This window comes from Aspergillus luchuensis, chromosome 7 (assembly GCF_016861625.1).
Source record: "Aspergillus luchuensis IFO 4308 DNA, chromosome 7, nearly complete sequence".
Classification (NCBI taxonomy): domain Eukaryota; kingdom Fungi; phylum Ascomycota; class Eurotiomycetes; order Eurotiales; family Aspergillaceae; genus Aspergillus; species Aspergillus luchuensis.
Genome location: NC_054855.1, coordinates 2,864,487 through 2,882,822, shown reverse-complemented (window position 1 = coordinate 2,882,822; position 18,336 = coordinate 2,864,487). Strand labels below are relative to the sequence as shown.

Below are 18,336 nucleotides of genomic sequence, written 5' to 3'. Positions count from 1 at the left end.
CTATTTTATCTAATTTCTATTTTATATTATTTTCTTATTTATCTAATTTTTTTATTTTTAATACAGTTACTATAACTCTCTTCTATTTTAGTATTTCTGATTAATATCCTGATATTTTATTAAAATTTTTTTTAAACTAGCTGGACTTATTACTTTTATAATATTTTTATTTATAATATTATTAAAATAATATTATACTTATAACAAAGTTTAGAAAAATATTTATTCTAATAATTATTACAAAGTTTATCTTAAAGCTATATACTAGAATAATAAATTAATTTTAATTTTTTAAGCCTGGCTCTTCTCTATAATATAATAATATTATCTGAAACTCAGTTATATAAATATTAAATATTCTTATTATAATACTTTATTTTAAAGAAATAAAATTTATTTTAGAAAGACTAGTAAATTATCTTGAATTAAATATTATAATAATAATAATATATCTTCTTATCTAATACTAAATCTTTTTTTTATTACTAGTTCAACTTAAATACAAGACAGGCGAAGCTATTTTAAAAATAAATTTAAATTCTTAATAATATATTAATATATATTTTTATTAATTATTAATATAATATTTATTTATATCCACATAAGCATTTCTATATTTTCTAATTATAAAATATAATATATTATATACAGGATTCTCTTAGTAATTAATTTTTATTATATACTTAATTTTACTTTCTTAATTATTTTATTATTATTAATTTTTAATTATAATATAAATCTTTTCTGGAGGCATGTCTCATTATTTTAAAAAAATTAAATATTTTACTATATATCTATAATTCTTATTATTATATTTTCTTTTATACTTATAATATCTTATTTATTAACTCTAAATCTTCTTTATCTTTAACTTCTTAAGTAAATCTATTATTTAATTTTTATTTTTAATATTAATAAGTATATTTATAATTTTATTTAGTTTTTAATTATTCTGCCAGCTGCTTTTATGATTTTTTATCTATTATTATTAAAATTATTATTTTTCTTTCTAATATTATATTTATATCTACTAAATACAGAGATTATAGATACCAGGATATTTAATTTTATTTATATAAGATTTTTATCTAGAATATCAACTCTTCTTTTATTAATAAATTAAGTTTAATTATTTCTATAAAGAATATTATAACTTTATTTATAAATCTAAATTTCTAATTTCCTGAGCTAGATCCTGCTGAATCAGACTTAGATTATAATATTTTAAATATTTTATCTATAAATTAATCTTTCTGTTATTTTTTATATATTTATTCTAAGTATATTCTTTATATATTTTTATATTATATTTTTTTTATTTTATTAATAATCACAGTTATTATCAGCACATGACTCTTATTAGTCTTATTAAAATTAGAAAATCTTACTAATATAATAATATTAATTCCAGTAAATTTTATTATTAATTATTATATATTTATAAGAATAACTTCAATATTCTTTATCATGAAGATATACTTTTTCAGTAATAAATTATAAATATTTTTTAATAGATAATTTAAATTATATAAAATATTTTTATTTTAATCAATCCAGTATTCAGGCAGATAAATATATTAATATTTTTTATATTTTTACTGAAAATATTAATTTTTCCAAGATAAATAGAATCTGATCTTTCTATTTATCTTTATATAATATTACTTTTATTAAATAAACTTAGATTAAATAGTATTTTATTCTTCCTGCTATTATTAAAGACAGTATCTATTATATATAATAATATTATTGGGATTTTATAGTAATTATCTATTATTATAAAAAATTATATTTATTTATTACTTTTACCTGTAATTTCTATTAAGATGAAATCTTTATAAAGTTTTTCTATAATAAATTTAATATTTCTATTTAAATATAGTATAATTATCCTAACTTAATTACTTATATTTTCTATCTTAAACTAGTAGCTTTAATTGAAAGAATTACAGGATTTAATAATATTTTTAATTCTTATATTACTAATATTTATATTATTAAATATTAAAAATATAGTATACTATATTCTTATATTCTTTTTTAGTTGGACAAAAATCATAACTTTAATAATATTAATTTAATTAATAAGATTATTTCAGCAGAGTTTCCTGATTCTAATAATAATAATATTAATTATAAAATATTTAATATTATTATATATTATTTAATTTATATATTATATAAAGACTTGTATCTATTTACTTCTTGTATAAAAATCTATAATAATAAATTTATTTATATAAAAAGATTTTTATAATCTTTTTCATCAGAAACTATTTTTATAACTAATAATTATTTTATATATAAATATTATAATAATTATCAGATTAAAATTAAATATTTTATATAAAAGAATAAGACTCTTCTTATTAGAAATAAATAAATAATATTATATAATTAATATCTTGCCTGGAAGTACAAAGCATATATTAATATAAAAATATATAACTTAATTAAGACTATTAAATATATATATAAGTATATATATAAGAATCCTGATCATGTAACTACTAAGTTTAAAGTTAATAAGATTTATTAATATTTTAATAATTAATTTATTAATTTTTTAGAGGCTGTTTAACAGCTATTATAATTTCTATTAATTTAATAAAGTTCTTAATTATAATATTAATTATTTATTATAAGAATAAATATATTATTAAATATAATTTATTTAATGGCTCTTAAGCTGCTACTAAAAATATTATAAAATAATCTTTTTTTCTTATTAAATTCTTCTAATACTGTTGTAATAATCCTAATAATTATAATTTTATATATTTAAATATATTTTTATATCTTACCTGGGCAAACAGCAAAACCTAAAAAAAATATATTTATAAATTTACTTAGATTAATTATCTATATCTTATTTTATTAATTTATAATAAGTCTTTTCACTTACAATACTTTCTTACTATTATAAAAAATTCTAAATTATTTAAAGATTTATATACTGTCAGAATCAGTTCTAGAGAAATATTAATAAATAATTATAAAATTATTATTTATTATAAAATTATTAATAATATTAAACAGGCAGTTTTATATATTATTTATTATATATATTATAAAATCTGCTATGCCCGCGGTATTATATAATATAATAATAAATAATCTTATTATTTTTATAAAACTGTTACTTTATATACAGGTTAAAAGTTATATTATATATTTATAATTATTATATTTTATAATAATTTAGATAACAGTTTTTTAATATAGAATCTATATAAGGATTATCTATATAAATATTTAATAGAAAAAATAATAAAAAAATATTATTTTTATAATTTTTTTTATTATTTTTATATTTTAATTATAATCTGTTCTTGATTGCTACAGAGCTCTATATAAATAATAAATTATTAAATAACTTTAATTTTTTTATTTATATTAATGACTGGGATATTCTTACTAATAATCTTATTAAAAAAAAACTAGTATATGACTAATATAAATAATAATATATTACTAATTATTTAATATCTTAATTTAATATTAAGTAAAAGTTTGCTTTCAATTATATTATTTTAAAAATATTAAATAAATTAATTTATTTTAATATTTATTTCTTTTTATATAGATTCAGTAGAACAGGTAAAATATTTCTTTATTATATTTTATATACTTTTTTCTATGCTCAAGAAAAGATTATTCTTTATATAATTTTAATTAATATTATTTCTTTACTTTTTTCAAGAGATCAGACAGTTTATAAATATTTTTATTTATTTTTTAATCTTATTTCTAGAATATAAGAAAATATTAATTATAATATTAATTCTACTGAATTATTTCATATAATATCTTTAATTATTTAAAATAAGATATCTATAATACATTAAGAATATTTTAATATTATTAATTATAATCTTTATAATATCCAAGCTGATCTTTCTGGTGGTAATCAGCTTTTTAAAAATATTCTTATAATATTTAGTAGTAATTTTCAGTAATATCTTTTTATAATTTTCTATATTACTTATACTCAGAATATTAATGCCTGCTTATAAAAGACTGTAATATAATTCTACTTAAAATATTTAATATTCTATAAGAATAAGTATCTATAAGATATTTTAATTAAAAATTATTCTTTGCTTAAATAGCTTCAAGATATAATTTATAATAATATTTATTATAATAAAATATTATTACCAGCTGCTCTCAAGCATCAAATAAATAATTTATTTAAATTTATTAATTATATTTATTTTTCTATTATATTATGAATTATTTATATAAATCCTGATTTTTTTAATAATCATGCAATTCTGATATATTAAAATAATAATATTTATAAATTAAATAATATATTACTTAATTATATATCTAGTACTGCTCAGATATTCTTTACTTATAATATTTATATTATAAATATAAATAAAGAATTTACTTATTCTGATAAAATAATTATAAAGTTTCTGAATAGTATTTATTCTAGTAATTTTTTTTTAATATATTTTTAATTTAAATCTAGTATTCTTATCATAATTATACATAATCTAGATCCTGTAAATAATCTATATAATAATATTTATATTACTGTTATATATTATATTAAGCATGTCTTGAAAGTTAAACTTAATAATATATTTTTTTTAAATTTTTATTATTTAATCTATTATGCAAAGCTTTTAATCTTTAAATTAAACTTATTATTTATTTTAATTTATAAGCAGTTCTCTATTTAATTAATATATATTATAATTATTAATAAATCACAGGAACAGTTATTAAAATATATTAATATTAATTTATAAATATAGGTCTTTTCTTATAGTTAACTCTATATTATCTTATTCTATATTACTAATACTAATAATATTATAATATTATTGTGATAGAACCACCTAGCTATCGGGGCCTTGGGCATCGGAATGATGTACTATAGTGGTTATGGGAGTCGTGAGATTATTAATAGGGATTCTATATCTTTCTAATATCTATAAGATATTAATTCCTTTATAAAGAGCTACTGATTCCTCAAGGATTAATTTATCTTATAGATATAAGTTACTTTTATTATTATTAGATTAATTTACTATGTTTCATGACTGATTTCTTATTTAATTAATAGATTTTTTATTCTAATAAGTAGATTTTATCATATTCTGATCTTTTTTATTTTAATTATTTAAAAAAAATACCACCCCTTGAAGATAGTAAAGAAAAAAAGATATTTAATAATTATATTAATTTTGAATTATTATTAAATATAATCCTTACTATTAAAAAAATCTAATAATTAAAGAATTATATTTATTAATTGGAACAGGCTGCTAATTTATAAAAAAAAATAATTTATTTTTAAAAATATAATTCCCCGGGTGAAATATCTTCTAGGTATTATTAATTCTCTTTTAAATTAAAAAAAGATAAGGAAGAAATTAAGTTTAAAAATATTTTTTATTTTATTTTAAATTTTAATTTCTAAAAGTACTAAGAATAGATTACTGATTTAGAATATATATTTTAAAAGATTTTTAAAAAGTATTTATTAAAAGAATACAAGATTCTTACTGCTATTAGCTATATAGATCTAGTATATAAATAGAAATAGTATTATTTTATAAAGAATAAAAATCTAGAAATAAAATAATTATTTAAGAAATTATGGCTTTAATTTAAAAATTAAACTCTTTTTGTAATCTAGAATATTATTATCCTTTAATCAGATATCATAGTTTAATTTAAATGGATTTACTAATAATATAATCAAGATTTAAAAGAATTCTATGTATATTTTAATATTTTAAAATAATATTTTTTCTGTTAAACTAAAAAAGAAAAAGTCTTATTCTATTTTATTAAATTATTATCTAATTTTAATTATTATATATAAGAATATATTTCTTATTTACTAGAAGAACAGGACAAAATAATAGCTATTATTATTTATTACTATAAATTATAAAGTAATAAAAAGAAATACAAATAAAATAATAATTAATTTAATAATTATAAATTATATAAACACTTTTAAAGCCATTTCAATTAACTAACTAAAGAAGATATATTAAATTATAAGAAAAATTCTACTAGAAAAAATAATAATTAATTATAATACTTTATATATAATAATATCTAGTATTTTATAAATTAATATTTTATTAAAGATAGGAAGGTTCAATCTACTAGGATTTATTAATATTTATTAGATTCTGAGAAAAAAAAATAGAGAAGTTAAAATAAGTCTTATAATTTTAATTTTTTTATTTAAAGTAAAGATTACTTATCATTTTTATATTCTTATTTATATTTAAAATAATCTTAAAATCTTTGTAGATTTAAACAGTTATATTAAAATAAATATTATTAATTATTAATTTATTAAAATTTATAATCTCTAATATATTCTAGTTATTATATTTAAAATTAAAGCTATTAATTAAATTATTACTTCTATTTATAGAGTATGGAAGATTTTTATTATTATTACTAATTTATAGAGAAGCACCCGTACCTTTAAATAATATTATATAAAGATTAATTAAAATTTTTATTTGTATAATAATTTAATTTTATTATTAATAATTATATTTCAGAACCTCTGTATTAATTTATTAATATAAAATTAATAATAATAATTTAATATATTATTTATTTTTTTTTATTACTTAATTTAATAGAGCAACCCAAAACTTTATAAGAATATATATTATTATTAAACTCTTTAAAAATATTTAATTTCCAGAAGAAAAGTTTTTTAAATCTCTTTTAAATTAAGAAAAAATCCCAGTAGAATTCTGAAAATTCTAAGATATTTTTTTTATAAATTTTTCTTAATAATTTTTTTTATAGCCCTGCGGACCATGCTATTAATATTAAATTTAATAAAATATTTTTTTATAAATTTATATATTTTTTATCAGAAACTAAACTTAAGATTCTACAAAAATATATTAAAAAGAATTTAAAATTAAATTAAATTTAATTTTTTAAGAGTCTTACAGGGGCCCCTATCTTTTTTATATTATAAAAAAAATAATAATTTATATTTTTATATAAATTATAAGGATTTTAATAAGATTTTAATAAAAAATTACTATTTTTTATTTTTTATTTCAGAGATTCTTGACAGGGTCTCGGGTAGTAAATATTTTTTAAAAATTAATATTAAAAATATCTACTATTAAATTTATATTAAAAAAGATAATAAATAGAAAACAGTATTTTATATCTAATATAATTATTTTAAATATATTATTATATTATTCAGGCTAATTAATATTTTTATAATCTTTTAAAATTATATATATACAGTACTTTGCAGACTTTTTAATAATTTTTATATAGTATATTTTAATAATATTATTATTTTTTTATTAAATAAAGAATTTTATATAAAGTATATTTATTAAGTGCTAGAAAGACTCTGAGAAATCTAATTTTATATAAAATTATTTAAATATTTGTTTTACTAACTCTAAGTTAAATTTCTAGAATATATTATTAATATTATTAGAATATCCATGGATTCTTAACAGGTAAATAATATTATTTTATAATTAATTTCTAAAAATTACTATAATATTTAGATTTTTTTAAGATTCTATAATTTTTATTATTAATTTATCCAGGATTATTTTTAAATTATTTTATTATTTATCTTTTTACTTTATAAGACAGTTAACAGTTAAAAATCTAGGAAGATTTATTTAAACTTATATAAATAATTTGCTTTCTGTTATTTGATTATTATTTTTTAATAAATATTTTTATTAATATATTTTAATTTAATAAAATCCCAGCATTTAGAAACTGATATATTAAAAAAAATAAATAATATTTTATTTTAATTTAATAATAAGAATATATTTTATCTAGTTATTTTCTAGTCTTGTAAGTTCTCTGGTACTAAATTAAATTATAATATTTTAGATTAAGAATTATTTATTATTATTTATTTTTTTAAATAATAATAATAGTATTTTAAAAATACTCTCTAAATAATTAAAATCTTATTTAATTATTTAAATTTATAATTTTTTATATATTAAATTAAAGTTAATAAAAGGCAAGTTTAATAGTTTATAAATTTAATTTTTTATAATTTTATTATTAAATATAGAATAAAAAATAAAATTTAATAAATAAATTTTTTAGAATATCTTCAAGATCCTAAATAAAATTTATTTTATAAGAAGAATTGTTGATTCTAATCTAAAAGTAATTTATAAATATATTATCTCTGATAATAAAAGATTTAATTAAAAAGAAATCTTAGTTTAAATCTTAAAATATACAGGGTTATCCTGAGTTTAATACCTATATTATATTAAGTTTAAAGAATCTTAATAATTGAGCTGGTATAGAAACAGCTGATTAAATTATTTAAAAAAATTTATTTTAAAAAAAAATTTATTTTTTAATTTATAATATCATGAGTGTGTGCTGCAGAAATTTTATATTTAAATATATATAATTCTAAACTCCAAGAGATAATCTTGTATCTATAGAATAAAGATCTAGAAATATAATAATAAAAAATTATTATTTAATAAAAATAATCAGGCCAAAAGCACTGGACAGTAAAAATTATAAATTATTTATATTTTAAAAATTATTATTATATTCCTTCTTTTAAAATATTATATCAGATATTTATTTATTTATATTATAATAATCTACTAGCAGGATATTTCAGAAAAATAAAAATAAAAATATTATTATATAAAAAATTTTATTAGAATAGATTATATCATAATATAATTAAATATATTTAAATTTATTTAATATATCAAGATAATACTGCTTCAAAGTATTAATTATATAATATTTTTAAATCTTTACTAATTTTCTCTTATTTTTTTAATAAATTAATAATAAATTTTATTACAGGACTGCCTCCAATCATCTAATATAAAAAAATTATTAATATTATTTTTATTATTATTAATTAATTCTTGAAATATTATTTTTTTTTATTATTTTTTTTATAATATCTACCCCAGACCTTGCAAAATTATTTTATAAATAAATAAAATTAATTTTTAATTTATTATTAGGTATTATATTTAATTAAGAATTAATTTTTATAAATAAATTCTAATTATATCTGGTTTATAACAGCTATATAATCTTGAAATTATTAATTATATTTTATTCTTAAACTAATAATTAAATAAAACAGATAAACCAGATTTTTAAATATTATTTTTAATATCATTTAAATTAATATAATTCTAACTAGTCAGCAATATTATTAACTACTTAATTTATTTATAATAATATAAATAATATAACTATAAATTTATTTTTTTATAATATTTTATATAACTATTCCCCAGACTTTTATATCAGAATTAAAAATAATTTTTAATAATAAGAGATTCTAGTTATATAAAATAAGATTAAAAAATTTAAAAAAACAAGGAAACAGTTGTAAAAGATATAGTAAATAATTATAAAAAAATAAAAAAAATATTATAATAAATATAAAAAACTATTCTTATTTAAAGAAAGGAATTTAGTCAAATTATTAATCCAGAATTTATAATTTAAAGAGTTGAGAAAATTAGCTCTAAAGTTTATAAAATTTTTTTAAATTTTTAAATATATTAGATTTTAAGTATATTATTTATATCTACCTGAAAAATATAGATAAATCTATAATATATTCTATATTTTATTACTAGAATTATGAAATACTGATTAAAATTATAAAAAATTATTCTTGATGCCTGATCTAGATAATAAGAATAAATAAAAAATTAAGAAAATTAAAAATTATTAATAATATAATAGTCAGGATTACTACCTGATTAAATAGAAAAAATAATTAAGTAAATATAATTAATAAATTTTTAATAAAAACATGGAAAATGCATCTGAAACTATAAGATAATATTAGAAATCTTATAAAAAATATTCTGTATTAAGAAAGTAGAAGAAAATTATTATTAAATTATTTTATATTTTTGAAAAATAAATTATGGGATCATTAATTTCTTAATATTTTTTATTAATTATATTATTATAAATTAAATATATTAATAAATATAAAATTATTCTGTTATAAGACAGCAGGAAGTACTTAAATATATTTAATTATATTTATTATTTATTTATAAATTAAATAATAAAGATAAGCAGGCTTTCTTATTATAATTTAAGAATATTTATAAGAAAAATAAATTTAAGATAAAAAATATAAAGATCTGTAATTAATCTAACTATATTATTATTATTATCTAGAATAATCTGTGGATTATTAATATCTAAAAACTAGATATATATTATAATTTTTATTAAATCTAAAAAATTTTACAGAATAGAAATTTAATTTATATATTCTAGATTATTAAATAGTAAATATAACAGTATTTCTGCCTGGTAAATATTATAATTTTCTAATAAAATATAGAGGCTAGAGTAAGAAACTAATTAAATTAAAAAAATATATTAGATTTTAATAAACTTAATATATTTAGTAGTATATTTTTAATAAAATATTAATAATAAAACCACGAAGATCTTATTTTTTATTTATTATAAGAATTTACACGCTTGGTTATTTTAATATTCTTTAATAAAAATTTATAAATATAAATATTTTTTATATTATTAAATATCTTGGCAAGAATATAGATTTTCTTATAAATTATTTATTTAATATTTTTATTCCAGTGTTCCATGTCAAGAATAAAAATAATTTATTTAATAATATTTATTAAATTATATATATTCCCGAGTAAACTAATTATAAATTTAAAAAATATTAATAATTTATATATATTTAATATAAAATATACAAAATATATAAAATTATAAGTTTTTTTTTATTAAAACAGAAATTATATAAAACAAATGTCTTTATATCTAATAAATAATTAATATTATATAGTATATCCTTCTTGGGGTTAAAGTTATAATTAATATATTAAAAATAATATATATAAAAATTATACTAGATCTTGATAAAAATATCCTGCTTAAAATATCTAATTCTTTTAAATATTATATAAAAATCAAGAATAAAACTAATATCTGAAAAAAGAATAATAAAAATAATATTAAATAAATAAAGCTGAAGAGAAATAATAAACTATATATAAAATAATTATAAAAAATAAAAAAAATAATTATAAAATACCACAGAAGCAATAATTCTGAGATAAAAAAAGAAAAAAAAAAGAATAATATATAAAAATCTTTTATTTATACTTACTTTTAATTTATAATTAAACATCCTTGAAACTATATAAAAATAGTATATAATCTTATTTTTATAATATTTCCTACAGATCTTATACCTTCTATTATCAGATCTATATTATTCTGAATTAGAAATATATAAGATTATTTTTAATATCTGAACTAGATGGCTTGTCTCAGTAAAAAAAATATTATTTATAATAAAATTATCTAGCTATCAGGGCCTTGAGTATTAAAATAATATATTATAATAATTATAAAAGTTATAAGATTATTAATAGGAGTTCTATATTTTCCTGACACTTATAAAATACTGATTTCTTTATAAAAAACTACTGATTCCTCAAGAATCAGTCTATCTTGTGAATATAAACTACCTTTATTATTATTAGATCAATTTACTGCGTTTCATGACTGATTCCTTACCTAGTCGACAGGCTTTCTACCCTGACAAGTAGATCCTATCACAATTATTTAATAATAAGAATTAAAACTATATAATTAATAATATTATTTATCCAGAGATACTAAAGTCTTTTTATTAAAATTAAAAATATATTTAACTGCTATTCTGACTTTTTAAGTTTATAATATAGAGTTTTTATTTCTATACAGTATTCTTATATATAAATATTATTATATATATATATTTATATTTATAAAATCAGTGGCCTGTACTAATCCATAATAACTTAATTTTATTTTTATTTTTAATTATAGTATTAAATCTTAATTATTATAATACCGCAGTTATTCCTTCACATTATCTAGATTTTAATTATAATTAATTTTAAAATATATATATTTCTCTACTTTAACTTTTTAGTTATTTTTTTATTTATATATTATTTTAATATCTGTCTCTTTCTTCTGATATTAATAATATTATCTACTAATATTATATATTATAAATTTACTATAATAATATTACTTTTTATAATATCTGCTAATACAGAATAATACTTAATTTTTAAATTTTTTATATATTATAATAATCCAGAGAATGCTCCTCTTCAAGACTTAATTATTTTTAAAAAAATAATTTATAAAATTTTTTATTATAATAAATTTAATTTTTTATATTAGTTTAATCAGGCTGTGCAGATAAATAATATTTTAATTATAAAAAAATAAGAAAATAGTTATTCTATCTTATATATAATAATAGATATAATATCTTTATATATATTACTTTTATTATTTTTATAAGACTTATTTTAATATTATATAATTAACTCTATTTTTTTCTTACAGATTTCCTGGTAATCTGATTAATAATACTTATCTTAATATTTTATTTTTTATTTATAATTCTAAAATATCCTTGACAGATATTATTATTAAATATTATATTAATTCTAGTAGTATTTATATATTTATATTTTATTTAACTATTTATTACAGATAAAAAAATAATAACTTATATATAATCTATTATATGGCCTGTAGGATTTTAAATATTTTAAAATAAATTTATTAATAATTTTTTTATATTAATTAACCTGTACATATATCTGACTGATATATAAATTTTTATTTTTAAAAAAATTAATATATTATATATATAATATTAATAAATCTGTTATATATTTTTAAGATTATTAATATTAGTAGTCCTGGCTCAGAGACTCTTATAATATTAAATAATTATTATAAGATATATATTATAAATAGTAATACTTAGAATTCTTTATCTAAATATATCTGTCTGACTTATTTTATATTTATTTTTTTAAATTCTTAAACCAGTGATATAAATCTTCCCGTGATTAGTATATAATAATTTTCTTTTTTTTATTTTATTTTTATATTTCTTATCTAATAATCTGATAACTTACTAATCTTTCTTTTTTATTTTTAAATATAATATTTATTCTTACTACTCCTGTATCTTCTGCCTTAACTTCTATATTTATAAATAAAATAAAAAATAATTTATATATAATATAAACTATCTTCCATTTTATAACAAAGAAAAGAGATAAGAAGAATAAGAAAAAAAATATTATTTAAGAATTATTTTCTATTTATTAAAGTTCCCTGGACTAGGATTCTAATATTATAAATTATAATAATTAATTAAGATTATTAATATAACAGATCAGGCTCGGCCTCAGCGAAGTATCTGATTTAATAATATTTTTTAAGACTTGCATTATATAGAATTAAGTAAGATATTTATATTATTTATAATTAGTGGGATTACATAGAGATTTATTTCAATAATGATATTAAAAAGTTTTATTATAATTTATATAGTCTATATTAGAAGATAATGGTCTGCTCTGCTACAGTTTCTATAAGTACTAATAATAACTGGCCAGTTATTTATTACACTGGGTATCTGTGTTATCGAGTTTTTACATAAGCAGCACCGGAGGCGCTGCCGTACTACTTGTTAAATATATATAGTAGTTGACATCAAATAAGACCATACCCCCATAGTACTAAGTAAGAACCAAACAACCATCCCGTCCAATAAACACATACAATAGAAAGCTATATCCAATATATAACAAAAAAAATCCTTCACAAAATCAACAGACAATAAGAAACAGAAGACAGCTGAACCATAACATGAATCATCTCACTCACCTCCCACCTGCACCGTGCCCCACACCACCAACTAATAACCAAACTGGACCCGTCCCCACTCGAACCACACCACAAACCCCCCTCCAGTCCAATATAATTTGCTCCGAACCACATACTTTCAACAAAGTCCGATGTGGTGTAATGGCTAACATCGCTGTCTCTCACACAGCAGCTCGGGGTTCGATTCCCCGCATCGGAGATATCTTTTTTTCGTTTCTTTTTCCTTCTGTTTTGTATATATGATTTGTTGGTGAGTGATGATTCAAGGTTGGTTGGTTGATCGTCACTGTTTCATATTTAAATTTTATTTCTCTCTTTCTTTTTTTCGGGTGAGGATGGGTTTCAGACTTACTTATTCGTGTGTATACTGCTAGGCTGTTTTGGGATAGTTAGCTAGCTTTGGGTGAGGGTTTGTCATAGTGGTGATCGCACATTTACTTCTATGTACTATGGGAGAGGTACGTACGTACGTATGGGACCATTGAACGCAATCAATGCATGATGATATTCATACAACCATAACGCCATGAAGCCATATGATAATGAAAGAAGTAATAATGTACTCCGATAATCGAATCCCAGTTCGATTCACATCTCCCTCCTCTCACATATCCACACTCATCCATCCACTGATCCTTCATTCAACACACACCTCCCTATCAAGCACTACCACTCCTCTTCAAACCCTCCTCCACCTCACTCAACAACCCCAAAAGTTCCTTCCCACCCTCACTAACCCTCCCCTCAATCTCCAACCCCTTCTCGACCATCCCCTTCGCCTCCTCCCACCTCCCCATCTCCACCAAACACCTCCCACCCCTCCACCAAGCCTTCACATTCGCCACAGGCTTACTCTCAACACTACATCTCGCATCGACCAACCCCTCCGGCCACGCGCGCTGGCTCATCCATGCCTGCGCCCGATTCGCATACAACCCCGCCAACTCGTCCCTCGCCAGCGTAACAGGTTCCCAGCCGGGCCGGCCCAGCGCCATATCGATAGCGTATGTGTAAAGACGAACCGCCTCGGCGTGGTTCGACTTGCGGTATGCAGTATTGGCGCTATCGCGGAGCTTGGTGATTTGAGCGCTGCGCTTGGGGTTGATGGGAAGCGGGGGAGGGGGGATGTTAGGCGGGTCGAGGGAGATGAGCGAGCGGTGCAGGGAGTTGAGGTGTGTGAGTTCGGTGGTTATTGTGGCGGGGGAAGTGGGGAGCGTGGTGGTGTTGGTGGTGTTGAGGGAGATGGATTTGCTGGTTGGGTCCAGGTGGAGAGGGTATTCGGTGAAGAGGTCGACGGAGGCCATTTTGTGTAACCTTTTCTATTCGACTGTGTGTGTGTAGAGTTATGGGTGGTGGGTATCGTTGTTGTGGTTGTGCGAAGATCTTGTATAGCTTGATACTACTATCTATCTATCTAGCTAGATAGATAGATATCGTGTGTGTAGGTAGTTTCAGATTTCGGTGTGACCCAGAATATGGTCTGTGCGGCGGTTGTTAGTGGTTTCGATTATATTGGAAGGGTTCATTGACTCACGTTCAGATATAGGTATTATTAGGGAACACGCGGGAACGACCTGTTGGATTGATTGATTGAAGAACAGGCGTATGGGAGATGACAGAACTGTAGGAAGAAGCAAGCTGGACGCAAGTTGTCCAGTCCTGCGATAAGTCTCGGGCGGTGGCAGAATTGCCGGCATAATGGTTTGTGGCGGTCAGTCACCGGGTAATTATTTTGCAGATTGCGTCGTTATCGCATTCTTGACTTTGTGAGATATTCATTTGTCTCTCTATGTAACTGCTTGGGTAGTTGCACGAGCTTAGTTCTAACGGAGCATCTATAAGCCTATTTATATTCTATGGGACAATTTGTATGCGCTATACTCGGAACCTGATGTATTCAATTGGAGTTCTATGGTCACCCTCTACTATAGTGCTGGTAATAGTTCCATACTGCGCATCCAGTATATCAATCCAAAATGTTAGAATGGCTATAAACCGTCGCTTCAAGCGCAGGGATATTTCTACACAGTTGACTTCTATCTATGTAGGCACTTGATATCTGCCCTTCTAGGAAAAGCGTCGGTTGGGAATCCACAGCAACCAAATACCAGCCAATCAAGGTAAACTAAAAGCAAGCAAGTTAAATGCAGTCCATTGTAGGAGATGTGGATCGATGGGAGGTTAGTTTCTTGATTGAACGGATGGTTTTGTGGCTTGTAGAATTTGATGTTTGATTGGGGATATTGTGAGTGGGGTACTTGTGGACAAAGAAGTGTGTCATGTGCGGAGATTAGTTCTCTGTCCAGGCAGAGTAGTGAAATGATAGCTGCAGGTATAGACATCAAAGTATCGACAAGCTCAAGATTCCACTAGTAATATCATCCAGCAGTAGAGGTGGGAAAGCAAGTCTGCATGGATTTTAAACTCTGCTTAGGCAATTATAGGGGAGAATTGGGTAGCCATATACATTTACACTTAATGCTATCTATGTCATAGTCCAACAGTGTCATCCAGATCATCAATAACCATGCAGACATAAGGTCCGATGCGAACACGTAAGGGACTTGTCCCGTCCAATCACAGCATACAGTCATCACCAGTGGAAGCAGCAGACAGAAATGGGCAGTTGAAACTTCACGCAAAAAGTCAATCAGAAAGATAATACAGCACGAGTGCGCCCACAAACACCGCTCCATGGTCATGTCGAAGAGATAAACGCAGAAAACCGCCGCTAGCCACGCTCAGCGCCCATAGCCGCTTACACTGGATCCGAATTCGGACGCTCCTCCGTAATGTTGGCCGTGCGCACCGCCATAGCTGGTGTTGTAGTCGTGGAGCACGCTTCCACCAGAGACCGTCGGGTCGTATGTGCCCGACAGCGCCGAGCGTGCTGCATGCGAGTTTCCAAACTCGTCCACCTCGCTCTGCTGCAGCAGAGCGTAGTCCTCGTCCCTGTCGCCACGGACAGAGGAGCCGATACCAGCACGGGAGCGGAAGTCGTCTTCTTCCTCCTCGAAATCATGGGCGGGGTTGGAGGAAAAGGCAGCCTTCGTCTGTGCGGCAAAGGTGGGATCGGAGACGGCGTCGGGCAAGGTTCCGGTGCGGCGGAAATGCGAGACATTGCGGAAGGACATGAAGGCAGTGACGCAGAAAAGCAGGCTATTATATTGTCAGCACAGATAATGGGGATGCGATGGGTATACTCACAAGACAACCACCCCCAGAATTACAGTAGCTGTGCTGACCTTGCATTTACTGGCGCTTCCGTAGGCCCAGTTATCGCATCCGCTTTTGCTGCTGCTGGAGCTGCTGCTAGTATCCCTTCTGCTCGACGAACTCGAGCTACTGCTGGAGCTGGAGCTGGAGTCGGAACTAGAGTCCGAACTTCCCTTACTCTTACCCTCCGCCACATAGCTAGCCACACAGACCCAGGCAGAGAACCACAGAATGGCGTACAGGCAGTCGACGGTTGCGAAGGCATAAACGTTACCGAAGCGTCGCGCGCGGGGCCACATGGGCACGGCCACGAGGTAGATCAGGCCGGGGATACTGAACCAGCACTAGAATAATTCTGAATCAGTACATGTCATCAGGCAGAGGTGTGGGGATTTCAGTTGGCGCAACGTACCAAAGCAAAGTACCAGGCGGAACGCCCATCAATGCCACCTCCCTTTGTGAAAACAGCGATGGTCAGGGCCCACGCCAGGAAGATGATGAACCCCTGGAAACCATGGATGAGGTTTTTCGTCCTCCCGGGGTTGAAAGAAGGCCGTGCGATTCTCATTGTGGGAGGAGGAAGAGGAGAAAGACGGAAGACGGGGAGCGGTGCCTGACGACAAAGGGCGCTTCCTTGTACGGAAGCGAAAGGGAGGATAGAGCGATCGGACTTTTATGTGAGGAATCAAATCGAGGATACTTTTTGATGCGTTGTATGTCGAGGCAGACGTCTCAAAAGGCGTTGTGGAGGGGCGTGAGATGGGGTGGAATGGATTGTTTATGCCGATAGCGATCGAAAAACCCAAGACCAGGTGAACGGGGCAACCCGATCAATGCCGCGCGGACGCTAAAGTGGGCGGTTTCAAATGGTAGCGTTGGCGAACCGGCAGCGCAACAACAATAGCAGCGAAATGAGTTTCGTTCAATCACGTTATTTGAAGGAGGAGAGATTGAGAGAGACGAAAGAGAAAGGGGCAAGAAAGTGGACAGATGAATTTGAATGAGATGAGATGATTGTGGCTGAAGCGAATTGCGCAGCATCTCTTCAGCTTCAGTCTTTGGTACGGTACCGTAACTTGCGATGCCGATCTTACCGCTTGACTAATTATAGCCTAGGCTGAAGTGGCCGCCAGAAATAGCAGCACCTGACATACACTTCTCCATACACTTACTATCTACATAGTATATTGACATCCACCATGTTGGGCTCACAGCTCCCGGCTTCTACGGAATACCGTTGTCTGGTCGACATCTCAAGGAGAGTTGAGGAAGAAGCTCGGTTGCTTACATTCCTCGCTGGTACCGTACCTGTTCCGAAAGGCCCTCCATATAAAGTTTCTGTCGACCAATCGGAAAACCTGC

General features: G+C 23.4%; 2 protein-coding genes across 2 annotated transcripts; both read right to left on the bottom strand.

The window, feature by feature from the left end:
- Positions 1-14,417: 14,417 nt before the first annotated feature.
- Positions 14,418-15,062, bottom strand: AKAW2_70960S (uncharacterized protein; the record flags this gene model as incomplete). The annotated part of the gene is made up of 1 exon (XM_041683599.1): positions 14,418-15,062. One exon carries the CDS (start codon positions 15,060-15,062, stop codon positions 14,418-14,420), a length of 645 nt encoding a protein of 214 aa, XP_041547844.1.
- A 1,437-nt stretch (positions 15,063-16,499) lies between these two features.
- On the bottom strand, positions 16,500-17,542 carry AKAW2_70959S (uncharacterized protein; the record flags this gene model as incomplete). The annotated part of the gene is made up of 3 exons (XM_041683598.1): positions 16,500-16,917; positions 16,966-17,318; positions 17,387-17,542. 3 exons carry the CDS (start codon positions 17,540-17,542, stop codon positions 16,500-16,502), a joined length of 927 nt encoding a protein of 308 aa, XP_041547843.1.
- Between the last annotated feature and the right edge of the window lie 794 nt (positions 17,543-18,336).